This window comes from Thamnophis sirtalis, unplaced genomic scaffold, assembly GCF_051295495.1.
Source record: "Thamnophis sirtalis isolate CommonGarterSnake01/CBP01778 unplaced genomic scaffold, rThaSir2_p1.2 scaffold_11, whole genome shotgun sequence".
Classification (NCBI taxonomy): Eukaryota; Metazoa; Chordata; class Lepidosauria; order Squamata; family Natricidae; genus Thamnophis; species Thamnophis sirtalis.
In genome coordinates this window covers 66,284,777-66,312,544 of record NW_028261391.1, presented here as the reverse complement: position 1 = coordinate 66,312,544, position 27,768 = coordinate 66,284,777, and the positions used below count along the sequence as shown (strand labels likewise).

Here is a 27,768-nt window from a genome sequence, read left to right as displayed (position 1 = left end):
TGACGTTGCAGTTTTGTTGCCGCGGTTTTGTCAGCGTGCATTTGTCGGGTCACAGTGAATCAGTGAATCTGGCTTCCCCATTGACTTTGCTTGTCAGGAGGTCTCAAAAGTGGATCACATGACTCCACAATCTTACAACAGTCATAAAGATGAGTCGGTTGCTAAGTGTCTGAATTTTGATCAGATGTCCATGGGGGATGCTGCAACATTTGTTAATATAAGTATGAAAAACGGTCATATGTCGCTTTTTTCAGTGCCATTGTAACTTTGAATGGCCTCTAAACAAACTGTTGTAAGTTGAGGCCTACCTGTAGTAGTAAACAATAGAAATAATGTGTGGCTGATTTCTATAAGCTTATTCTTATTTTAAAAACAAACTTTAACATTTGACAATCTAAATGTCAAAAGTTCCTTACATCTCAAATGCCACAATCGCTCATTATTTTGCAAACGCGTTTTTGAATAAACAATAAAATTCCAATATTCACACAGCTGAAATTGGCACTGGAAAAATAAGGTAAGTATTACATCCTATTTTCAAAAATAGCTGTTACACGATAATGACTTATGACAAACTTTGTGAAGCACTCCTATTTTAATTTAACACTTCTACTTCTACTTAATTACTTAGTTCACACCAAAGCTTTTCTAAGTAACAAACACATCTACATGTTCTTGCTCCTGACACTTGTTAAGAGAGTGAAACATAGCAAACACTTCAAATGTGACTAACGCCAGTTCGGTGATTTGTTTTAAATAAGTAAAGAAGAAACTCTTATAAAGCCTCACTCAAGGCTGAAGTATTCAAGGGGTTATTACAGAAAGCATAGTCCATATAGTTTGTGAAAAATAGCTTGCGTTTTTCTTTCTTATCATTGTCATATTCATTTTGGGGGGAGAAATATCTAAGTAGAACGTATGAAACTTAATTTTAAATTCATTTTAATATCACTGCATATCAGTTTTTCAGTAATATATTTCAACTCATTTTTTTATTGCCTGCTCCTTATAAATTCTTTAACATTTTTAGGCAGGTAAAAAGCAATGTATTAAGACAAATTTCATAAGACGTTAAAATCCCATCCCTCTTTTCACCAGCAAGAGAAATCTCTCATTCTGTCTCCAAAACACATTCTTGAAATATCCACAATATGAGATATTTATTTATTTATTTATTTATAAAATTTATATGCCGCCCAATCCCGAAGGACTCCGGGCATTCTGCTAAAGTAAAATGTTGTTTTGCCCACATTTTTACAGTTGTTTTGTGATTAAATTGCAGAGACAGAGAAGCTTTCTAAAGAGAGGATAAGGAAAAAAATATAACTAATAAGCATTAATTCCCTTAAAGAAATTTATATTTTGATTATATCACTGAGCCTTTGCGTCCATTTGCACTTAGAAATTTTTCCTTGGGCAGGGGGTACTTATATGCTATTAGAATTTCAGGAATAAAGTACAGAACCATTAAGTATTTGAACATTTTATTTGTAGTAATGGGAAGACTTAATTTCAGTATAACATTTGAGGTTTACCAAATTAGACACTTTGGAATAAAATAAACCTCATACTTCAAAATCTATCTTACCATACATCAGCGTGGACAGAGCATCTGGCTTGCCATTAAAGAAAAATATAAACAAGCAAGCTCAATGAAATTAAAGCTATTGCATATGTAAAAGGGAAGGTATTGCCCAGAGGTGGGTTCCTACCAGTTTGCACCTATTCGGTAGAACCGGTTCGTCAAATCTACCGAATCGGTTAGTAGAGGTTCCACCAGTGGACCCGGAAAGCAGGCCACACCTACAGAAGAGGTTCCAAAACTTTTTGAAACCCCCCACTGGTCCTTGGATATGATTATTCTACACTATCAAGCTCCTATTTATAAAACTCTGTGCCTCTGTGAAGGTAAGGATGACTACTGCATTTGTGGTGCAATCAGAACATTGCGTGTGTTGAAGTTGTATTAATGCAAACCAAGGATGCCTTTTAAAAAACAAGTTTACATCCTATTCTTATGCATGCCAGTGCTGTGTGGGAGGTCATTTAAGGTGGTTCTGACAAGTGTCGTCGGCATCTTCATATCCGGTCACATGGGCGGCAAGCCACACCCATCCGGTCACATGGGCGGCAAGCCACTCCCACAAAGGAGGCCACACCCACAGAGTAGGTTCGAACAATTTTTGAAACCCACCACTGGTATTGCCATACTTGCATGCTGTAAACACAGTGCTTCTCAGTGGGTGACATGAATATTACAGGGAATATACAAAGACCCTGAATATAATACGAGTCAAGTCAATTCAGGGGAAGGGAAGACAAAGAAGGGAAGAGGGGAGACGAGGACAAAACAACATCTCCAGTCCAATAGACTGAGGCAAGTTGGATTACGGATCAGAGCTATGGCAGTATTCCAATGGCAGGAAAACCGAGGGCTCAGGTTCTCCAATATATTTGCTAGAAAAAGTGCTCCACTCCATTACCTCCCTTCAACATGGTAGTGTTGATATCACTTTATAATCCCTTGGTAAGGCCACACTTGGAATACTGCATCCAGTTTTGGTAACAAAGATGTAAGAAATATGTTGGGACTCTAGAAAGAGTGCAGAGAAGAGCAACCAAGATGATTAGGGGACTGGAATTTATAAATCATATAAAGAATGGTTGCTGGAATTGGGTGGGTATGTCTAGTTTAATGAAAAGAAGGATTAGGAGCAGGGGTGGATTTTAACCGGTCTGCTGTGGTCTGCGCGGACCGGTTCGTCGGTGAACCCGGAAGTAAGTAACTTCCAGGAACGCCGAAGGGTCTACCCGCGCTCCTTACCGGTCTTTGAAGGCTTCTGCGCTTCCACGCAGGCGCATGGCACATACAGCGTCTGCGCGATTCTCCGCGAGCAGCTGGAGCATCACACAGGTGCTAAGACGCATGCGTGAACTGCGTGCATGCATGAGGACGCCGCCAGCCCTGTTCCAACCGAACCGGTTGGAACGGGACAAGCAACCCACCACTGATTAGGGGTGACATGATAGCAGTGTTTCAATATCTCAAGGGTTGCCACAAAGAAGGGGAATCAAGCTATTCTCCAAAGCACCCGAGGGCAAGACAAAAGGCAATGCGTGGAAATTAACCAAGGAGAGAAGAAACTTGGAACTAAGAAGAAACTTCCTGACAGTTAGAACAATCAACAAGTGGAACAACTTGCTTCCAGAAGTGGTGAATTCTCCAAAACAGGAAGTTCATAAGAAGAAATTGGACAACCATTTGTCTGAAATGGTATAAGGTTGGCTTCCTGAGCAGGGGGTTGGACTAGAAGACCTCCAAGGTCCATTCCAACTCTGCTATTCTATTCTATTCTATTCTATTCTAATATTTACTGGAGAGAGCATTGGGCAGAGAATAGGACTGTAACAGTTTAGTTTAGTTTTTTTTAGTTTTATTAACATTTGTATGCCACCCACTCCCTTGGGACTCTCTCTCTCTCTCTCTCTCTCACACACACACACACACACACACCACAAACAAATAGATGGGGACGAAAAATTTCATGTAGCAAATAGGGAAACCTGGCTAATAATATTTGAAAACTTATAGGTAGTCTTCATCTTACAACCACAATTGAGCCCCAAATCTTTGTTATTAAGTGAGATATTTGTTAAGTGAATTTTGCCCCATTTTCCAACTTTTTTGCCTCAGCTGTTAAGTGAATCATTGCCGTTGACAAGTCAGTAACCTGGTTGTTAAGTGAATCTGGTTTCCCCATTGCCTTTCTTCTCAGAAGGTCGCAAAAGGTGGTCACATGCCCTTGGGACCCAGCAACAATCATAAATATGAATCACTTGCCAAACATCTGAATTTTGATCACATAATCACAGAGATGCAGAAAAGGTCATAACTGTGAAAAACAATCCTAGGTCGTTTTTTTTTCCAGTGCTGTTGAAACTTTGAACGGTTGTTAAACAAACTGTTTCAAGTCGAGGGCTACCTGTATTAGCAACTAGGCAGGCCGAACAGTTTGAGGACGGTGATTTTCAAAGAATAATGATCATTCTGATCAAACAAAAAATGTTTGGTAAAAAAAATAATAATATGAAGAATGAGGTGCGAAAGACCCAAGCAATACTTAAGGCTTCAATATACAGAAACAGAAGATGACAGAATATACAGAAACCTACATAAAGCAAAAGTCATTTGCTTTGGGAAGATGACTAGCCTAAATAATGCTGTAATAAATCTCATTACGGTTCTCCTGCTTCACACGATAGGTTTAACGTTCAAAAGATCTTAAACCAATTACATCTTTATAAATTATTTCAAAGGTATTTGCTAATATGCGGAGAACTTTCATCTCTTGCTAGAGTATTACTGTACTGGTTAATCTTGACAGACACAGTATTTTATTAAAAAACATGTTCTTTTACATTTTAGGTTCTAAAAATCCATTTTTTTCCCTTCCTGTAAAATATCAGGGGCCTAGAAAGATCAAGAGCTGATGCAAATAGCTGAGCCTAAGCATGTCTACTGCAAATAATACTCAAATGTCAGCTGAGTCCCACCCACAGATACACAAGGAAGGTGTATTCTAACACCTTTATGCTCTAATTATGTGTTTTCTTGTATTGAAAATAAAGCTAGCTTGCACAGACTTTGAATTTCTGCCTGCTTGCTGTTGAGTATGAGTGAAGTTTGACAAGCCTAATTTTATTGTTCGTATTTAAATCTAGATTTACTCAAAAGGAAGATTGTCTTCGTGCCTCCCACTAATTACCCATGGGTAGGGTTGATTTCATACAACTCTTGTGGAGAATCATCCTTTTTCCTTCTTGCAAACAAATAAGGAAAAAAAAAGTTCAGAAAAGAAAGAACACTGAGAATATTAGAGGCCTAGAAGTAGAGAGAGAGATTATTTAAAATATTGGAGGCCTAGAAGGACAAGGAGCTGTCTTCTTGTCCTTCAGTAGAGACAGATTACTTAGATTTAATTGTGGTTCTTTCATCGCATATGTATCATCAGTGGTAGGTTGCAGGCGGTACGCCCCGGGTACCGTTCCAGTGCTCTGGAGGGCCCACCTGCCCGCCGTCTTTACCTGTATTTGAACTCTTCGGCGCTTCCGTGCACGCACATGGCGCATGCAGCACCTGGGCGACACTCCGCCGAGCAGCTGGAGCATCGCAGAGGCGTTGCTGGAGGGTATGATGCATGAGCGCTGCGGGCACATTCATGTGGTGGATGCTGGGCCCGGTTGCACCGGGATATGGAACCCACCATTGTATCATATATGTCTCACAAACATGGATTTTTCTCCTACAGTCATCTGCAGAAAGTTCAAGAGCAGAGTGACATTTCGGAAGAAAAGACCTACATAGTTTCTTCAGTACTCCCAGCAATGCTTAAAAACAAAATACAGAATGTCTCAGAAGAAAATGAATATTCAAAGGACTGCTCAAGGAACCTCAGTAAGCAGTAAGTGTTCGGAGACTACAACTAGTCCAGAATGCAGCCGCGCGAGCGATATTGGGTGTACCAAGGTACACCCACATCACATCTATCGTCCGCGAGCTGCACTGGCTTCCTATTGGTCTCCGGGCGCAATTCAAGGTGCTGGTCATCACCTTTAAAGCCCTACATGGCCTAGGACACGGATATCTGCGAGACCGTCTTCTGCCACATACTTCCCAACGACCGATAAGATCGCACAGGGAGGAACTTCTCCGGGTGCCGTCAGCCAGACAATGTCGACTGGCAACTACCCGGGGAAGGGCCTTCTCTGTAGCCGCTCCGACCCTCTGGAATAAACTGCCCCCAGAGATCCGGACCCTACCCACTCTCATGGCCTTCCGAAAGGCTCTTAAGACCTGGCTATTCCGGCAGGCCCCGGGCTGTTGAACTCACGATTGAGTTCCAGCCCCGATCAGACTGGGTGTATGTTGTGGTCTTTTTAATCAATGTTTTTTGTGTTTTTAACTTCTATTTTTTAAATGTATTGTTGTAAGGCGCCCGGAGTCCTTCGGGATTGGGCGGCCTATAAATTCATTAAACATCAACATCAACAACATATAGGCAAGCAACATGTTACTTATTATTGTGGTCTCATCACATTGTACTTCTGGATGACTTGCAAGCCAGGCTCACTGACTGAGGGACCATCAACTTGATTTGGAAGTACTTAATAAAGATCAGAGACTGAAATGAAGTCACAAAGCCTATACCTACAGCTTAAGAATTTATAGACCATAAAGGTGGGCTCCCCAAAAAGGGGATGATGGTGTGGCTATTATTCTTATGGAATAGGCCCATCTGCCTTTGGTAAGGGAGTTTTGTCATTATAGAATCCAAAATGACTTATTTCTGTGAAGAGCTGGTGACCTTTCTTTTTGACGCTCATAGCACTCCGGTAACTAAGGTGTTTTTCTAATCAGTGTGTCCTACAAACATAAAAAGACAAAACTAATTGAACATTTAATGAATGCCATGATGACATATTCACTGAAGAAGAAAACAAAGACAGCGACATAATATCCTGACTGAAGTAGGATAGTTATTACCTTCAGAAGCAATGTGGCAGCTGGAATTTATTCATTTTTTTTTTCATGGCACTTAGGTGGCTGTTTTAGTTAGCTAAAGATCATTTTGGTTTTTATTTTTTAAATGTTTTGGAAGGGAGGCTTTGGTGGAATAGCTGGGGTGAGAAAAGGAAATGTGCAAAAAAAGAAGAAGTGAGTTTTACAAGGGAGTAGAAAGCTACATGATGTTATGAGTATATATGATTGGCTATGCAAGAAGGCAGGTCAGTAAGAAACAGAATAAGAAAAAAAGGACATTATTGGAAGGGAAGGGAAAATAGGAATGGCAGTAGATTGGGTCCAGAGCTTGAGCCACCAAATCCTTAGATAGCAGTTAGCAATAGTTAGACTTATATACCGCTTCATAGGGCTTTCAGCCCTCTCTAAGCGGTTTACAGAGTCAGCGTATCGCCCCCACAGTCTGGGTCCTCATTTCACCCACCTCGGAAGGATGGAAGGCTGAGTCAACCTTGAGCCGGTGAGATTAGAACCGCTGAACTGCAGATAAAAGTCAGCTGAAGTGGCCTGCAGTACTGCACTCTAACCACTGTGCCACCTCGGCTCTAGAGACCCATGGAACTAGTAAAATTGATTTGTACATAGAGGATAAAGGCAAATTACTACTGGAAGATAACAAAGCAGCAAGATGACACTTGGTTGGACAGCAGTGGTGACATTGGAGGAGAATCCAATTCTCCTAGGTTTGTTGGTTGGTTTTTTTAATAGATAAGATGTGATCTGGATATTGTAGGCATTGACACCTGTTGTGGCTTGGTAGGAGCCTTTGGAGCTGCTATCAGACTGACACAGAAATCTCCTGTGAGTGGTTTCAGGATACTCAGAGGAGAAGATAACAAGCAGCTGTGGCTCGTTAAGGATCTCCTCCTGCGGATAAAAGACTGATGGTGCCACGCCTTAGTTGCAGAAGTCAATGTCATTCGTTCGTTCGTTAGTTCCGTTCCTGTTCTAGTTCGTGTTCATGATTCAAAGAAGCACTTGGATAAGTGATTTGCGGTATATAAACCTGGTTTGCTGTGAGAGTTTGTTTTTGCATTTGCTGTTTAACTTTTTGCCAGAGAATTTATCTATGTTTATTTTGGGCTCACAGCCAGCAAAAGCCGGGACTGATAAAGACATTCTGTTGCAAGCTGTGTGTGGCTGTCATTTCTGAACGAGCAAGGAGGGGGGTCAGAACAGACACCTATCTTTTACTTTGGTCAAATCACTTTCTCTTCAAACTGCAGGTTGTGATTATACTGGATCTCTGTCAGGGTGAAGGACCCATTAAGATGGTCCACCACAGGCAACCGATGTAACTGGATGGCTTTCAGAGGATGGATGGATTTTCCAAATGATTTGGTAGAATGTTATGCCTTGTGGACTTTTGAAATGCAAAGACCACTTGATGAATTTGCTTCTGCAAGGCCTCTTCCCTGTCATTTTAGGGCTTACTGGAACACCGAATATGGAAGACAACACAAAGAAAAGATACTTCAAACGGCTGTATTGTAAGTACGGTAAGTGTGAACTGACTGAGAATTGGCATGAGTTCTTATTTGGGTCTTCGGGGTGGTCATAAAAAGCAGAGGAGCTTCTGTTATATTGCATCTGTGAATTCCCAGCCAGTAGGGCTGCCTAGGATGACCCAGAGCCTTTCAGGGAAGAATGAAAGGGAGAAATCACGCGTAGGTCATCCAAATAAATGTGTAGGCTTTCCTTCAGGTATATAATGCATATTGATTCTGCCCTGGATATCAGTTGACTAGAGATTGTGAGAACTGATGAAATGGGTATAATTCTGCAGCACGAATTTCTGTCACAAATCAAATTCTGTTTTATCTAGTAAGAGATATTAAAAATAAACTTAACCCAGAATGTCCAAATTATGGGTTAAACGAGAGTTCCAGCGAAGAGTTTTTTGAGATCTTTATGAAAGTTGTGAAATAGCAGGACATGGTCCAAAGGTTTTACAGATTAACAACAACAACAACAGCAACAATAATAAATCATCTGGTTACCTCCTGCAAAACGATTGAACAGACTGACTACACTCCATGGCATGACAAAATAGCAACAATGGTGCATTGGAAGATCTGCAAGAAATACCATTTGACTGCAAGCAAGAATTGGTGAGACCATAAAACAGACAAAATATATAGAAGAGGAAGAAGCCAGAGGTGGGTTCCTACCAGTTCACACCTATTCGGTAGAACCAGTTCATCAAATCTACCGAACCGGTTAGAAGAGGTTCCACCAGTGGACACGGAAAGCAGGCCACACCTACAGAAGAGGTTCCAAAATTTTTTGAAACCCAGCACTGGTCCTTGGATATGATTATTCTACCCTATCATGCTCATATTTATAAAACTCAGTGCCTCTGTGAAAGGTAAGGATGACTACTGCGTTTGTGGTGCAATCAGAACATTGCATGTGTTGAAGTTGTTTTAACGCAAACCAAAGATGCCTTTTAAAAAACAAGTTTACATCCTATTCTTATGCATGCCAGTGCTGTGTATGAGGTAATTTAATGTGGTTCTGATAAGTGTCGTCGGCATCTTCATATCCGGTCACATGGGCGACAAGCCACTCCCATCTGGTCACATGGGCGGCAAGCCACTCCCATCCGGTCACATGGGCGGCAAGCCACTCCCACCCGGTCACATGGGTGGCAAGCCACTCCCATCCGGTCACATGGACGGCAAGCCACTCCCATCCAGTCACATGGACGGCAAGCCACTCCCACAAAGGAGGCCACACCCACAGAGTAGGTTCAAACAATTTTTGAAACCCACCACTGGAAGAAGCTAAAGTGCTCTTGGACTTCAGAATTCAAACAGATAGACACCTTCTGCATAACACTCCAGTCTTAATAATTGTTGATAAGAAAAAGACAAAAATGGACACTGATGATGTTAACTAGTTTGGTAATGAAACATCTGGAAGAATAACTAATTATCTGTAGAAGTATTTGGAAGAAAAAGTGAATTTTTAAGAGTTTACTATAAATTAACTTTTTCTTTACTGATTAGTATTGCTGTGGTAGCTATCAGGACTTAACAATTACTGTCTAATTCAATGAGGAAAAAAAACAAGGAGATAATGATAAAATATTTTTTTTAACCAAGGCATAGAAAGTTTTCTGAAATTGGCCCTCTTCATTAAAAAAGAGCATCATTAATTTCCAAAAGTTTCTTATGATTCACAAAGACTGGTATACACACAGCACTAAAAAAAATAAACAAATATTTAATCATGTTAAAAGCATTGTAATTTGGCTTTGACTCATTCATCAGTAGAAATTATACACTAGAGGACAGAAATCTAAACAAGTATTGCAGCATAAACTATGATGAATGCTCAGCCCTAGACAGATTGTAATATTATTTCTACACATGGCTGAAGCTTTTCCTAAATTACATTACTGTAAAATAAAGCAACTCAATATAGACTTAACACCCTAAGGAGGAAATGCCATACAAAATAAAATAAAAGAAAGCTATATAATTGATTAGGATTAGTAACATTACAATATTATCACTATTGGTATAATGATATTATACAAAATTTGAGAAGTGTTTTGAATGTATATCTGTTGATTAATATTGAACATGTAAGAAAAAAAAATGTTATAAGGCTTAAGAAATATCACAGACCAGTGATACTTCTGTAGAAGTATTTGGAAGAAAAAAATGAATTTTTAAGAGTATACTATAAATTAACTTTTTCTTTATTGATTAGTATTGCTGTGGTAGCTATCAGGACTTAACAACTACTGTCTAATTCAATGAGAAAAAAAACAAGGAGATAATGTTAAAATATTTTTTTTAACCAAGGCATAGAAAGTTTTCTGAAATTGGCCCTCTTCATTAGCAATAGCAGTTAGACTTATATACCGCTTCATAGGGCTTTCAGCCCGCTCTAAGCGGTTTACAGAGTCAGCATATTGCCCCCAACAACAATCCGGGTCCTCATTTTACCCACCTCGGAAGGATGGAAGGCTGAGTCAACCTTGAGCCTGGTGAGATTTGAACCGCCGAACTGCAGATAACAGTCAGCTGAAGTGGCCTGCAGTACTGCATTCTACCCACTGCGCCACCTCGGCTCAGTTTGGTGATCCAAACTGTTAATCCATCTGTTCAGTTCTATACAGATTTTTTTTTTCTACGTAAGGAAATAATATATTCCTAAGTGCTAGAAAATCAGCACCCATAAACTCTGAATTCCCAAGTGAATTGCACCACTGTGTATCTTAAAATCAAGTACCTAAAAAGATACATAAAGTACATGTTTCGTTTAATAGCTGACTATTGGTACGGACAATTTATTTATTTTCTTGTAAACCATCACATCACTTTCATTTTAGGCAAAGCTAGAAATAATTAGGCTAATTTAATTTCCCCAATTTTCTTTTCAGATCATTGGGTTAACAGCATTTTTAATCATTTCCTGACTAAATTTGGACAGCCATCATTATATCTAGCTAGTACTTTTAGAAGTGCTAAAAATCAGTCTTGCAAACAGCTAGAAGAATACTGCATGAAAGGCCACAGCACACTTGAGTTTGCCCAAGTCAAAAGGATTCAAACACCATTTACTGCTCATAAAGGGATCATCAAAAGGAAAAGAAGAAAAGGACCTCTCCAACCAACTAGGTGTATAGAACAGATGGCGAGAATAAGAGCCGAGGTGGCGCAGTGGTTAAGGTGCAGTACTGCAGGCCACTTCAGCTGACTGTTATCTGCAGTTCAGCGGTTCAAATCTCACCGGCTCAAGGTTGACTCAGCCTTCCATCCTTCCGAGGTGGGTGAAATGAGGACCCAGACTGTGGGGGCAATTTGCTGACTCAATTTGCTAAAAATCTGTAAACCGCTTAGAGAGGGCTGAAAGCCCTATGAAGCGGTATATAAGTCTAATTAATAAAAATAATAAATAATAAAAATAAATATACAGAAAAGCTGTATGCCAGCAATAAGGAAGTCTACCCTCCTCAGGATCAGGAAACAGAAACAGAAACAGAACCAGTCATCCTTCGAAAAGGTCATATGGGCAATGAGTTAACTGCCAAATAATAAGGCTCCATATGTTGATATCACCAAGATAGAGAAAGAAGTGTGGCAAGGTTGAATTTTCCCCCCACCCTTCTTATTCAACCTGTAAAGTTGAAGTGAACATGAGAAAGCTGGAACTTGAAGAATTTAAAAAAAATGGAGTAAAGATTAGAAGAAGGAATGTCAACAGTCTTTGCTATGCTGATGACATGTCTCCTCTCAGTAATCAACGAAAGTATAAAACATCTGATCAAAAAGATGAATAGCAATAGCAGTAGCAGTTAGACTTATATACCGCTTCATAGGGCTTTCAGCCCTCTCTAAGCGGTTTACAGAGTCAGCATATCGCCCCCAACAACAATCCGGGTCCTCATTTTACCCACCTCGGAAGGATGGAAGGCTGAGTCAACCCTGAGCCAGTGAGATTTGAACAGCTGAACTGCAGAACTGCAGTCAGCGGAAGTAGCCTGCAGTGCTGCATTTAACCACTGCGCCACCTAGGCTCTTCTGAAAGAAGAAAGCAAGAAATTTGGCCTCTTCGTGAACATCAGAAAGAGCAAGGTCATGACCACTACAAGGAATGTAAATGTCAAAATGCCAATTGACTGTAAACAGATTGAATGTGCAAGAATTCACTTTCCTAGAATTGCGGATTGATCAAAGTGGTGAATGAAGTCTAGAAATAAAGCATCAATATGCACTGGGTTGCACAACAATGATGAACATTAAGAATAGAGTATGAAAAAGCAAAATTTGGCAACTAAAAGCAGATTAATCCACACTATTGTGTTTCTCATAGCTACATATGGTTGCAAAACTTGGACCACGAAGAAACTAGACGGGAGGAAAATCAACTTGTTTAAGCTGGTTCACCGACAAATGTGTGCTCAACAAAACCGCGGCGAGAAAGACGCGAGATCGAAATCGCGCCCACAGAAGCGCGCCGACAAATGCGCGCCGACAAAAGCGCGCCATCAACAAACAACGCAAAAACAATGTAATAACCCTAACCCTTACCGTAACCCTAATCGCACTTTTATGGGCGCAGTTTTGTCTGTGCTCTTTTGTGGGAGCGCTTTCAACATCGCGGTTTTCTCACCGTGGTTTTGTCGGCGCGGTTTTGTCGAGCCCGCATTTGACGGGTCACGATTTAAGCTGTGGTGTAAGAGAAGGCTCCTCTGCATTCCTTGGATAGTAAAGGTGACAAACAAGCATGTTTGTGTAAAACAAAACATTGCTTGAAGGCCAAATCACAAAATTCTCCCTTACTTATTTCAGCCATATCATGCACTCCAGTACTCCAGTTCTGCTTCAAATGGTCAGCGGTGAAAAGGAAACAAGGCCACCAAAAACCAGTGTGGTGAGACACCATCAAAGCCAGATCATAAAATAACCAAAATAAGCCTAAAGATTGAAAAATATGAAGAGCTGGTCCATAGAATTGCTGACATCAAAAGGACAGCATCTTTAATTTTAGAATGTCTTTCTAAGAAAAAAAAGTTCAGCACAATAATAACTCATGCAAGGTGGTAATTAATAAATGTCCTCCCTTCTCTCTTTTTATTTTGCACATGTACTGCTAGTACCTGTAAAAGGAATCTATCAGCCAGACTGTCTATAGCACAGGTGTCAAACTCATGGCATCATGTTGTCGTGATGTTTTTTCCCTTTACTGGGTTGGGTGTGGCCTGCACGTGAAGTATCCAGCTCATAGGCTGCCAGTTTGACAACCCTGGTCTATAGTATTAGGCAGAATTATAAGCTTATATTACTTGGTGCATACCAGAGGTGGGTTCCTACCAGTTCGCACCTATTCGGTAGAACCAGTTCATCAAAATCTACCGAACCGGTTAGAAAAGGTTCCACCAGTCGACCCGGAAAGCAGGCCACACCTACAGAAGAAGTTCCAAAAATTTTTGAAACCCACCATTGCCACACACACACACACACAAACACAAACACACACACAGAGCGAGAGAGAGAGAGAGAGAGAGAGAGAGAGAGACTGACAGAGAGAGAGAGAGAGAGAGAAAGAAAGGAATAAATAAATAAATAAATAAAAAAGAAAGAAAGAAAAAGAGTGAGAGAGATGAAAGAAAAAGAAAGAAAAAAGGGACAGAGAGACAAAAGGAAGGAAAGAGAGAGAGAGAGAGACAGACAGACAGACAGACTGACACAGAGAGAGAAAGAGAAAGAAAGGAAGAAATAAATAAATAAATAAAAATGAAAGAAAGAGTGAGAGAGAGATGAAAGAAAAAAGAAAAAAGGGACAGAGAGACAAAAGGAAGGAAGAGAGAGAGAGAGAGAGAGAGAGAGAGAGAGAGAGAGAGAGAGAGAGAGAGAGAGAGAGAGAGAGAGAACACATGGCCGGCAAGCCACTCCCACCAGGTCACATGGCCGGCAAGCCACTCCCACAAACGAGGCCACACCCACAGAGTAGGTTCCAAAAAAAATTGAAACCCACCACTGGGGCATACAATAAGTAATGGGGCATCAGTGAAATGCTAGAATTTCAAAAATCTGCATTGCAAGATTTGTTTTGCATTATTCCACAGTAGCCACATTTTGTACTAACTGAAGCTTCAAAGTGATCTTTAACGGTAATCCCTCAAAAGAGTGATCAAATAGAGCATATATACTGTAAATAAAGCAAAGCAAAACAAAATAAAAACAATGAGTTATATAAAGCATTGCTGTAATCCAGGGAGGTGATTATCAGAGCATGATGACAATTGGCAGCGATTGAAAACAATAATCACTGTAGCAGGTGAAGTGACTAAAGTCATGTGGCCCTCAAACTGCTATACTATACTATACTAATACTAATACTTCAAACTATTCAGTTTTTAAATCATGGAAGGAGCAGACAGCCTAGTTGTAATACATGAGGAAAAACCCCTACATAAAAATACTTTCAATTTCAAGATTTCTGAAAATTCAGCATTCATTGCATGTTTAGAAAACATTAGTTCTCTTAACATATTTTGAATGTTGCCAAAGGCAGTGTTTTTGCCTTCTAATAAAGAATAAATATGACAGATTTCAAGCACAGGAACACAACTTTTTTTTTTCTTTTGGAAGCAAATAGCGTTTAATAGGAGCCATGAGAATAAAGTTTAATTGGATTTGCAAAAATCTTCAACAGATTCCCCCAAACACCAGAAAGAGCTAGACCGAGAATTAAGTTCAGAAAATTAAAATGTAGAAAAGAATCTTAAGTATAATATCGCTTAGGACAAAATATTCAAAATAATAATGCAGAGGACTTTACCTAACAATATACGGGCAGAGACTGCTCCTTTCAATGACGATATGTGGTTTGAATTTTTTCTGAGTTCAACCCGCCACCAAATCAAGAGCCAAGGTGGCACAGTGGTTAGAGTGCTGTACTGCAGCCACTTCAGCTGACTGTTATCTGCAATTCGGCTGTTCAAATCTCACCGGCTCAGGGTTGACTCAGCCTTCCATCCTTCCGAGTTGGGTCAAATGAGGACCCGGATTGTTGTTGGGGGCAATATGCTGACTCTGTAAACCGCTTAGAGAGGGCTGAAAGCCCTATGAAGCGGTATATAAGTCTAACTGCTATTGCTAATGCTACTGCTATAAATCAACATTTTATACTACATCAGTTACATCCTAGAACTTACATCCCACACGAATACAATGGTCAAACCAGATGATGCTAATTAGATTTGCAATCGTTGTATTTATCAATACATCATGTGGAGAAAAAGCCGGATCAAGCCTGCATGCTGTATGTGTTTCATGTACTAATGAACCTACTTCACTGCAAAATTAAAAATCATTCCACCTTTATGTCTCAGCAGGTGGCAGCATCTAGCTGATCTCATCTAAGTTTGGAAGCTAGGGAAGATCAGGCTACCAAGCCAACTTGAAAGTTTAAAAAAAAAAAAACAGAATACCATAAAAGTATATTAGAAATATAGGTTAGATTGGAAATCTGAAATACTTCCAAGAAAGCAGCAATTGCAAAAAAGGTAACGGATTGCTCCTCCTGAAATTAGATGTGTTTTTTCCCCCATGTCGTTGCTGAGAATCTTGACTTAAGGGTATCTTTACCTTTTTAATAATAGTATATTATAATATTATAATAGCACAGGCTATTAAATATACTATACATTTATATAGCCCCCCTGAATTCAATATAGCATGGGTGACTATATAAATGTTTTAAGTCAGTCAGTCAATCAATCAATCAATCAATCACAAGTTTTATAAGTTATAATTCAAAGCCATCATTAAGGCTATTTACTTGCCCTATTCTCTTCTTCTATTTTCTCAGTTATTATTCAAATCCTTACGTTATTCAATCAGAATGGTACTTACTTTCCAATCCAAAAAACAGCACTGATTTTCTGAAATATACATTATTGTGGAGTTGTTGTTTTTTTAATTATTGTTTCGACATGGAAACTTGTAGGGTATATCATTTCATAGAAGCACCAGAGAACAAATGAGAGAATATTCAAAATATCAAATTCTTTTTCAAAGAAACCTAGAATTATTTCTATTTCTGGAGAACTAATTAGTAAATTACGCATAATGAAGAGGCATTGTTAGCAGCATTTGGGGAAAAAAAGAAGCATGTTATACTACTTATTCTATGTGAGCTGGCAAAGAATTGAAAAGATCAGTTCAGTTCCAGAACTGCTACTCATTATTATTAAAAACAAAATAAATTCTGGACAGTCACACTCTTTTTCAAAGAATCATGGAAACATAATTGAGAATAAAAACTGCAATGCACAATTTTGCACCAGACAATATGTACATAGCTGAAATATTTTACTCTCTGCACATCTCTTTCTTGAGAAGAGAATCATCTCTTAAAAAAAAAAATACTGCAACAACTTCCCTCAAAAAAAATAATAATCCAAGAAATGATGAATAATATATATTGTACTTCCTTTATCAAGTGATGTAGGATAACCAAGAGTATGAAAACCTTTCCTAGTTTTGCATTTTTTAACTTGGCAGGGATAAAATAAGATTCTCTTATGCCTAACCTACATCAAATTACAAACGGAACATCACATGCAATTTAATGTCAATAATTTTAATAGGATTGAAGGATCAGATGATGCAAAGAAGCAACATTAAAATAAATTATCATACACAAATTTAAAGCTGATTGTTTGTTGTAAATCATATGAACTAAGTTTACGAAAAAAAAAACATTTTTGAAAAGATGCTTATCAATAGCAATTGAATGTACAATTTAAAGACCAATTCCTTAATTTTAACTGTAATCTATAGACACAAAAATTCATCTTAGAGAAAATTTTATATCAAAAGATATTTTCTGCCAGGGCATAATACTTCAGATCTTGACATAAGTATAGCTGAATACTAGAGCATTGTTTTTTTTTAAAAAAAAACTCTTTACTGGAGCTTCTCTATTGCAGAAATGATTTGAAGTTACATATTTAAACCCTTAATGAAAAAAATGAAAAGCTGCTTAGACCTCTATGCAAGGAAGATCATCCTATACTCATAGTCAGACCAGTATGATTATATCCATTACTCAGATACATACAGAACACCTTAATGGATGCTTTTAAGGAAGCTACTTTTAGTAGTCTACCCACAAAAGCATACTTTGATTAAACATGCTGATTATTTGATGGGAACACAGTGTTAATCTATGGCTACAAAATAGGTGCTAAGTGTGGTAGCACAATTTCATTAGAATGGAAGCTGCAGTGCATCTGACGAAGACATCTGCTGATTGCTGGGAAATACAATTCACAGTCATATAATTTAAACCTCAATGTAATATGGACAAACGATAGGAGAAAAAAAAAAGTAGTAAAAATCATTTCTATTCAACTGATGAGTCAAAAAAACTTTTTCACATACGAACTTACTCCAAAAGATTTTTCAAGGAACTTTTCTATCTCTGTTGGAATTATTATAAAAGGAGGAACACTTAATAAATATTATAGATTGTAATTACAACAGAAAGCTTATTGAGAGACCGCCTGCTGCCAATTACCTCCCAAAGACCGTCAGATCTCTCAGGGTCGGCCTCCTCCGGGTTCCGTCCACCAGCCAATGCCACCTGGCTACTACCCGGGGGAGGGCCTTCTCTGTAGCAGCTCCGGCCCTTTGGAATGAACTCCCCGCGGAGATCCGGACCCTCACCTCTCTCCAGGCCTTCCGGAAAGCCGTCAAAACCTGGCTGTGCCGGCAGGCCTGGGGTTGATGAGTTCCCTCCCCTCTCGACTGGTATGGCTGTGTGATTTTCGTGTATTTTAATTATGTGTACTGTTGTTTATGTTCCCTTTCCCCTCTGAGTTGTTCGCTGCCCTGAGTCCCTCCTGGAGAAGGGCGGCATACAAATAAACCAAATAAAATAAAAAATAAAATAAAAATTATTAAGTCAAGAAGGCAATTTATTCCTGTTTGCTGATCTGCTAGCCAGGGGAAAGCATTCGCTTTCTCAGGCTGGCCTAAGCAATTAGTTAAACAATGGTTTACTAATTCAAAGTTTACTAATTGAAACAAGAGGCAAGTGATACTGTATTGCCATGTCTGAATGAGATCACTGGCAATTTTATTAGTTATTATTTAAAATCTCTGTTATAACTCTGTTTGGCAAAATATTTAGTTTAACCAATAATAACAACAACAAAAGCTTTCCTCTGTGTGAGACACAATGTTGATTATGAAATTGGGTAAAGACAAAGGTTTAATGATGCATGTGACAAAATAATAATATCTAAGAAAATGTATTGAATTTTTGGTACTTACTTATTCTGCATCATGTTCATTATAACCCAGTCAGAAGGGTAGACATTCTTTCCAATAAGATTTTTGAACATGATGAATGTTTCCATAAGGAAGTCCTAAAAATAAAAAGCAAAGCATACGACCATTTTACATAAAGGATAAAAGAATAAAATTAAAAAGTTGCCTTCATTTGCAAGAATAATAGGAGCAATGGAAGAAAAGACTCAATTCTTCCATTAAATTGAAGAAACTATATCTTGTTGAACAAATAAACGTATCTGATCTCCTCTAAACAACATTGTATCATGCAGCAATATCCCCAAGAATCATATCATAATACATTTTTATTAGTAATGCCAGCTCCAAGCAAAGCCGATTTGTAAGAAAACTAATACTGCAGGAATAAACAGTCTTTAAATGTCTCAGGTTGTAGTTCCAAAGTTCCAAATCCCTCACCATAGAGAAATACAGGTTTGTTTGTTTTTTACTGTACATTGGGTTTTATATCAACTGACATCAAGTTGTTTTTTTATTGGGTTTAGATAGATAGATAGATAGATAGATAGATAGATAGGTAGGTAGGTAGGTAGGTAGGTAGGTAGGTAGGTAGGTAGGTAGGTAGGTAGGTCGGTTGATCGGTCGGTCTTTGGTTATTCGGGTTTTCTCCCGCGTAAAATTGGAGGTGTCTTGGCGACGTTTCGACGAAGTCTCATTCGTCATCTTCAGGCTTCGTGCTTCGTCGAAACGTCGCCAAGACACCTCCAATTTTACGCGGGAGAAAACCCGAATAACCAAAGACCTACATACTAACACCCATGAAAACCTCAGAAAAAAAAATAGATAGATAGATAGATAGATAAATAAATATAGATAGATAGATAGATATAGATATAGATATAAATATAGATATATAGATACATATATATATATAGATAGATAGATAGATAGATAGATAGATAGATAGATAGATAAGATAGATAGATAGATAGATAGATGATTGATAGATAGATAGATAGATAGATAGATAGATAGATAGATAGATAGATAGATAGATGATAGATAGATAGATTATAGTAAACACAACTAGCATAGTCAATGATTGGGAATTGAAAGATTCAGTTCAAAACATCTGGAAAGCATGTGCAATCAAGACGTCATCATATTATAAATTGATTTATTTTAATGTGGCGTAGGGTTTCATTGGCACAGCATCATACTGTCCAAAACCTTCTACATTCAAAAAAATAAAATAAAGCATTTATTTTCAGTCAGATTCCAAATTCAAAGAGAGCTTAATTATGTTGCTATAATATTCTTAGTGTGTATCAATGAAAATCAGGGTTTTGACATCAACAGCATACCTTCCATCTTTAAAAATGGTTAAGTGGCTGTTATTAGCATACATTGCTAGCATTACAAAAAGTAAATATTTCATTTTGGTCATCACACGATCACTTGGTCGCCACGATGTAAAAAAGATGTGGAGACTCTAGAACAGCGGTTCTCAACCTTCCCAATGCCGCGATCCTTTCATATAGTTCCACATGTTGTGGTGATCCCCAACCATAAAATTGATGTCTCAGTTCCTAAGACCATCGAAAATATGTGTTTTCCGATGGTCTTAGGCGACCCCTGTGAAAAGGTCGTTTGACCCCAAAAGGGGTCCCGACCCACAGGTTGAGAACCACAGCTCTAGAAAGAGTGCAGAGAAGAGCAACAAAGATGATTAGGGGACTGGAAGTTAAAACATAGGAAGAACGGTTGCAGGAACTGGGAATGTCTAGTTTAATGAAAAGAAGGACCAGGGGAGACATGATAGCAGTCTTCCAATATCTCAGGGCTTGCCACAAAGAAGAGGGAGTCAAGCTATTCTCCAAAGCACCTCAGGATAGAACAAGAAGCAATAGGTGGAAACTAATCAAGGAGAGAAGCAAGTTAGAACTGAGGAGAAATTTCCTGACAGAACAATTAATCAGTGGAACAACCTGCCTCCAGAAGTTGTAAACGCTCCAACACTGGAAGTTTTTAGGAAGATGTTGGATAGCCATTTGTCTGAAATAGTATAGGGTTTCCTGCCTAGGCAGTGGGTTGGACCAGAAGACTTCCAAGGTCCCTCCCAACTCTGTTATTCTATTTTATTTTAAACATTTAAATATTTCATTGGTGTTCCCCTATTTGAATTAATACATTAGTTTATTGTTTTCTGCCACATCATGGTGAAGCTTGATGGTTTTTCCAGAGCAACCCTATTACTTTTTCTGACTTAATTATCATATTACCACTTTTTTTCAATCAGATGGATGCTTCACTTTTTAATGAAATGCTTGATCTCCCCGTTTTACAATTTATTAATTGTACAGCCATAATCCTAACAGGATATATACTCAAGTACATAGGGGCTGAATTGAACTTGTGTAATTTATCCTTGAATATTTTATTTTTCCAGGTGCATCCTTTATTAAAGGTCCTGTTTCTTTCGGTTCCACCACAAAACCGCGGTAGACTAAAGCGCGCTCGACGAAAGCGCATACATGACGTCATCACAGCGCGACGAAAACAGCACACTGTGAGCGGTAAACTTAAAATTAACGCGTAAATCTAAACCTAACCCCCCCAAACCTAACCCTAAACCTAACCCTAAGCCTAACCCTTAACCTAACCCTATACCTAACCCTTAACCTAACGCTAAACCTAACGCTAACCCTTAACCTAACCCTAAACCTAACTCTAACGCTTAACGTAACCCTAAACCTAACCCTAACCCTAAACCTAACCCTAACCCTAAACCTAACCCTTACCTTTATGTGAATCGGCTTGCTTTAAAAGCACTTTATAAAGCGCCCTTTTTTCTCCGCGGTCGTATTTGTCGCGCTGCTGATGACGTCAGGTACGCGCTTTAATCGGGCGCGCTTTAGTGGACCGCGGTTGTGACGGGTCACGGTTTCTTTCAACTCTTGGGTTTACGTACCTTTCCTAAATTTGGAGGCTGAATTTTCACATACTTTGAAAAAGGGTGCCTTTATAAAAACCCTTTATTAACTGCAGAGCAAGAACATCGCGGACAATCATTTATTGCCACACTTACATATATTTAAGCAATGTACTTTTAAGTTATACACTCTAATATTAGAAGCAGAAACAGTAATGACACTGGCAATTCAGCAGAGAAAATTATCGAAAAAGAAGACTTACTCCATTAGCACCAAGTCCATTGTGCCATTCTGTTTCTGGACTATTATAATTAAGATTAATGGTTATAAGAGCTCATACTTCATTGCCTAAACAATATTTTTTCTGTTCTTTTCTCCTCCATGTTGTTATGGCCTGTAAGCTTATAGTAGCTTATCAGTCTTATGAAGGCTGTTCAGAGAGGGTTTTTTTTTTTTCAGATGAAGAGTAATTAGAGTGGCTTTAAAGAAAGAGAAGCTAAGTGGTTTCTGGCGCACTACCATGGGATACATGACTACTGTTCTCTGACCTCTCACCGTCACTACTTTTTCTCTTTCCTCCCCTAACAGCTTGCAATAAGTAGTTGGATAGAGAAAATAAGGCTCAAGCAGTTAAATTAAGGATTGATTCCTTATTTATTCTTTCTCGCTAGTTTTCTTTCAAGAGAAAGACTGTATAGTATCAAGAAGAAAAAAAGACCTGGAATGTTCCTTGCTGAATGCTTCCAGTCTTGAATTTTTATTTTATTTTATTATTTGTATGCCGCCCTTCTCCGGGAGGACTCAGGGCGGTGAACAATTCAAGGGGGAAAAAGGGCAACATAAAAAGACAAAGTACAAATAATAAAAGTAGACAACAGTCGCACAACCATACATGTCGAGAGGGGAGGGAACTCATCACCCCCAGGCCTGCTGGCAAAGCCAGGTTTTGACGGCTTTTCGGAAGGCCTGGAGAGAGGTGAGGGTCTGAATCCCTGCGGGGAGTTCATTCCAGAGGGCCGGAGCTGCCACAGAGAAGGCCCTCCCCCGGGTAATAGCCAGGTGGCATTGGCTGGTAGATGGCACCCGGAGGAGGCCAGCCCTGTGTGATCTAATGGGTCTGTGGGAGGTAATTGGCAGCAGGCGGTCTCTCAAGTACCCAGATCCAATACCATGAAGGGCTTTATAAGTTACGACTAGCACCTTGAAGCATATCCGGAGACTGATCGGTAACCAGTGCAGCTCGCGGAGGATAGATGTAACGTGGGTGTATCCCGCAGCCAGAGAAAGTAAGCTATATTATTTGTTGATTTATTTTACAAAGGTAGATGCTACAGGAAGGCCGGAGGGTGCAGGGTATAGTTGGGTGCAAGCTTTGGATGGTTGGGTCATGGATATGTCAGTGAGGCGTAAGTGCAGAAAAAACGAGGCAAGGATAGCGCGGCAGGACCTGATCTCAAGAAAGCGAAAGAATGGACAGCACAGGCGTGTGTGAACTCGGGAAGGCCAGAGAACATACCAGAATGACTCACAACTTTCCCTACCAGATTCCCTAGCAATAGCAATAGCACTTAGACTTATATACTGCTTCACAGTGCTTTACAGCACTCTCTAAGCGGTTTACAGTCAGCATGTTACCCCCAACAATTGGGGTCCCCATTTTAATGACCTGGGAAGGGTAGAAGGCTGAGTCAACCTTGAGCCGTTGAGATTCGAACTGCCGAACTGTTGGCAGTCAGCAGAATTAGCCTGCAATACTGCATTCTAACCACTGCGCCACCACGACTCTTTACTTACTTGATTTACTTAGTTGATTATGTGACTGAAGGATGCTGCAGCTGTTGTGAGTGCAAATCACTTGGGAAACATTAGCATTTTGGTAGTAGCAATAGCAATAGCAGTTAGACTTATATACCGCTTCATAGCGCTTTCAGCCCTCTCTAAGCGGTTTACAGAGTCAGCATATCGCCCCCACAGTCTGGGTCCTCATTTCACCCACCTCGGAAGGATGGAAGGCTGAGTCAACCTTGAGCCGGTGAAATTAGAACCGCTGAACTGCAGATAACAGTCAGCTGAAGTGGCCAGCAGTACTGCACCCTAACCACTGCGCCACCTCGGCTCTTCAGTAGCAAGCGACAAATCTGTATATGATTCTTCTCAATAGTTTCCTTCCCATGATTTACTTAACCACGGTTTACGTAATATTTTCAATTTCCTGGGTTCTCATGGTACATAATTATGCTATAAAATGTAGTTAACTACTCTGCAATTTACCATGACATATAAATACTGCCTAGAATGTAGACAAGTTGCAATTCCAGCAATGGCCTGAGATTTCACACCTTTGCCTTAATGTCTTTGGAAATAAGTTTCAAGAACTACTGTCCCCTCCTTCAGCCTGACCAACCTCTTAAGATAGCAAGCAAACTCTTTTCAACCTTTTGATAAAGAAAACTATTATTCTGGCGGGCACAAGGGACTGGATTATTTCAGCTTCATTATGGTCTTAAAAATTTAAGGTAGTCAGCATATAAATCTTTTATATTAATTAATCCAAACCTAGACACAACTGATAAAATATGCTAAAAACAAGGTATTGGATTAAAAATCCTCCCTTGGAAGATAAAATAAGACTTTGAAAAGAAGAAGCAAAATTACAGAATGTGTAAGCTCCAAAACTTCTGTAAAGTGTTATCAGTTACAATTTAATTATTTTTAAAAAGTACATTTTGCTATATATGCAGTGTTTAAAAATAATAAATCAGTTTAACATAGCAGCCAATTAACTATGCTTTTCCAGAGAAGTATGGTAAGCAGTCAGTGCAAAGCAAAACTATAAAAAGATTGACACAATATGCATCAGTTTCTATTATACTGTATACAATTTTATTATGTTTATTATATAATATTATGTAATTATTATATGTATTTATTATTAATTTATATTTATTCTTTTAACTACTACATTTATATATTAAAGCCTTGTGTCAGATGGACATTAAATTATTATGTCACAAAGTATAGTGAATAAAGAAGTCAGCTTTGAAGCAGAGATGGGTTCCTACCAGTTCGCACCTATTTGGTAGAACCAGTTCGTCAAATCTACCGAACCGGTTAGAAGAGGTTCCACCAGTGGACCCGGAAAGCAGGCCACACCTACAGAAGAGGTTCTGAAATTTTTTGAAACCCACCACTGGTCCTTGGATATGATTATTCTACACCATCATGCTCATTTTTATAAAACTCAGTGCCTCTGTGAAAGGTAAGGATGACTACTGCGTTTGTGGTGCAATCAGAACATTGCGTGTGTTGAAGTTGTTTTAACGCAAACCAAAGATGCCTTTTCAAAAACAAGTTTACATCATATTCTTATGCATGCCAGTGCTGTGTGGGAGGTAATTTAATGTGGTTCTGAAAAGTGTCGTCGGCATCTTCATATCCGGTCACATGGGCGGCAAGCCACTCCCATTTCATCACATGGGCAGCAAGCCACTCCCACAAAGGAGGCCACCCCATAGAGTAGGTTCGAACAATTTTTGAAACCCAAAACTTTGAAGGATAGAAGGAAGACTCACTACTAAAGCAACAAGTCAGATCAATGAAACTTGCGCCTAGGCCAAGAAAATAACTTGTAAAAAGGCTCAGAACCAATTCCCTCTTCCTTCCCAATTCTCCTGAAGAGAAAAGGAGGGAAAGTAGCACATTCACATTTGCAAATGTTTGCTAATGTAGCTGTTGCAATATATGTAGATTTATTTGTCTGACCAATGTCTATTTTGGTCTATCTGATAAGGCTGACACAAAATTTAAAGCTTTTTTGAAAGTATTTATCATCTCTTCGAAGAGATTCAGTGGTGGGTTTCAAAAAGGAACGCAGTTAGCCTGCAATACTACACTCTAACCATTGCGCCTCTGTGGCTCTATAAGGCAGATATTTGCCTTCTGTTCTTGTGAAGACTCAGAGTTGCATCCTAATGAAATAGAACAGTGTGGCCTGCAGACTGGTGCCAATCCATGAATTGTTCATTACTGGATTGCAACAAGGTGAGCCAAGAATTTGAGAGTGTTTAGAAAATTTTATAGCAGCTTGTCCTTGTTGTGATAATCATCAGATTCGTCTCACTGACCAAGACATAGACTTGCTCACATGTTGTCGAACATGCAAGGGGACACAATTTGCATTGTACTTGAGAGACCACCTGCTGCCAATTACCTCCGACAGACCCATTAGATCTCACAGGGTTGGCCTCCTCCGGGTGCCATCTACCAGCCAATGCCACCTGGCTATTACCCAGGGGAGGGCCTTCTCTGTGGCAGCTCCGGGCCTCTGGAATGAACTCCCCGCAGGGATTCGGACCCTCACCTCTCTCCAGGCCTTCCGAGAAGCCGTCAAAACCTGGCTTTGCCGGCAGGCCTGGGGGTGATGAGTTCCCTCCCCTCTCGACTTATATGGTTGTGCGACTGTTGTTTACTTTTATTATTTGTATTTTGTTTTTTATGTTCCCCTTTTTCCCCCTTGAATTGTTCGCTGCCCTGAGTCCTCCCGGAGAAGGGCGGCATACAAATAATAACATTCTATTCTATTCTATTCTATTCTATTCTCGTCAGGTTCAATAGGATGATATTGCAATGAATTATATTTTAGGGTTAGTTTGTCAGCTGTATCCCAAAAATGTATAAACACCTGAGAAAATGTAGGCATTTATTTTTGTAATTTGTTATTCTTACAATCATTTTAATTTTCAATCAAGCCTGTTTTTAATTTATAGTTTAACATGATTAGCTAAATTAGGGAAGTAACGTGTATATTATTTATTTTTATCCCTAATTTCTCCCATCAAAGGATGATTTAAATTTAATTGTAACTTTACACGATAAATTGTTAGAAGTGATATAGCATCGCTTTCTGTATTTTGGATAAAAGTTAGAAATGGATACTCTTGAGATTTCTCAAATTGATTTAAAGCATCTTCTCGTCAACATAACTTTGTAAGATTGGTTTTCCAGCTCTGAGTGTTACTAAAACAAAACACAGAAACAGTTTAGATATTATTATCCTCCGTGACAAGCACTGTCACCAATCTAATCTAAATTAGATAAATTTACAAGGAAGAGGCAAACTAACATTAAAAACTTTAAATGTAGATATATGTAGTGTTTATTCTAAGTTTATAGCAATAGCAATAGCAGTTAAGACTTATATACCGCTTCATAGGGCTTTCAGCCCTCTCTAAGCGGTTTACAGAGTCAGCATATCGCCCCCAACAACAATCCGGGTCCTCATTTTACCCACCTCGGAAGGATGGAAGGCTGAGTCAACCTTGAGCCGGTGAGATTTGAACAGCCGAACTGCAGAACTGCAGTCAGCTGAAGTAGCCTGCAGTGCTGTATTTAACCACTGCACCTCCTCGCCACCTTATATAAAGATAAAGGTAAAGCAGTCCCTGCAGATTTTACTCAGCTAGTTGCTGCTGACTATATGGGGTGCTGCTCATCTCCCTTTCAAGGCCATTGAGCCAGCACTGTCTGAAGATATTTCCATGGTCATGTGGGCAGCAGGACATCACAGAGCACTGTTACCTTCCCACGAAAGTGGTACCTATTTATCTACTCGCATTTGCATGCTTTCAAACTGCTAGGTTAGCAGGAGCTAGGGTGAGGATGGGAGCAAAACACATGGCCGGCAAGCCACTCCCACCAGGTCACATTACCAGCAAGCCACTCCCACAAAGGAGGCCACACCCACAGAGTAGGTTCAAAAAAAATTTGAAACCCACCACTGATAGTAATGATATATCTGACCCTTGAAACTTGGACAGATGCATGAGTGAAAATAGTGCTTCAGAGACCTTGGTTCCAAACTTACACTAATATCTTAAATATACTTTTTACATGCCTTGCGCATTGGTGCAATGTAATTAGCTTCCATAAGCATTCTCAGAGCCGCAATTTAAAAGATTTGATGTAGTTATATTGTTTTTATGGTAAACTGAAGCAAAATATCTTTATCTTTTTTCAGATAAAACTGTACTTGGCAGGCAATAGTAAACATTTGCTTCATGTGGCCTTCTTGTTTCACACATTTTAAACCTTACCATTTAAAAAAATTAAAAATCGCATCAGTTGTAAGGAAAATTAACTGCTTTCAGTTCTTTGCTCTGAAGCACCACCTTGCAAAAAGCTTGATTGGGATAGCATTTACAACAAACACATATAATATTACACATGTATTCTGAAAACTATTACAACTCTCTTTTTAGAAGATTGTAAGACAGCCCATTAATTTTCAAGTTCAGTAAATGCTGAATTACACTAGCCGATCCGAGCTGTAAAAAGGGCAGCAAATTGATATAGAAAAATCATACTTTGATGCCGTATTATTGTCCGCATTTTTGCAGCTCAGATCCTAACCTTGATACTAGGAGGCAAAGGAGAATGATGCAGAAAATCAGTTTAATAAACTTCATGATTTATTTGT

At 39.2% G+C, this 27,768-nt stretch overlaps 1 protein-coding gene across 3 annotated transcripts in view; it reads right to left on the bottom strand.

Moving 5' to 3' along the window:
• DOCK1 (dedicator of cytokinesis 1) overlaps window positions 1–27,768 on the bottom strand; it is a 457,702-nt gene that overhangs the window by 169,000 nt on the left and 260,934 nt on the right. For all 3 annotated transcript variants that reach the window (XM_087725976.1, XM_087725977.1, XM_087725978.1), the window contains exon 29: window positions 18,385–18,479. In XM_087725976.1, coding sequence (XP_087582102.1) covers window positions 18,385–18,479 — 95 coding nt within the window. The remainder of the gene's footprint in view (window positions 1–18,384; window positions 18,480–27,768) is intronic.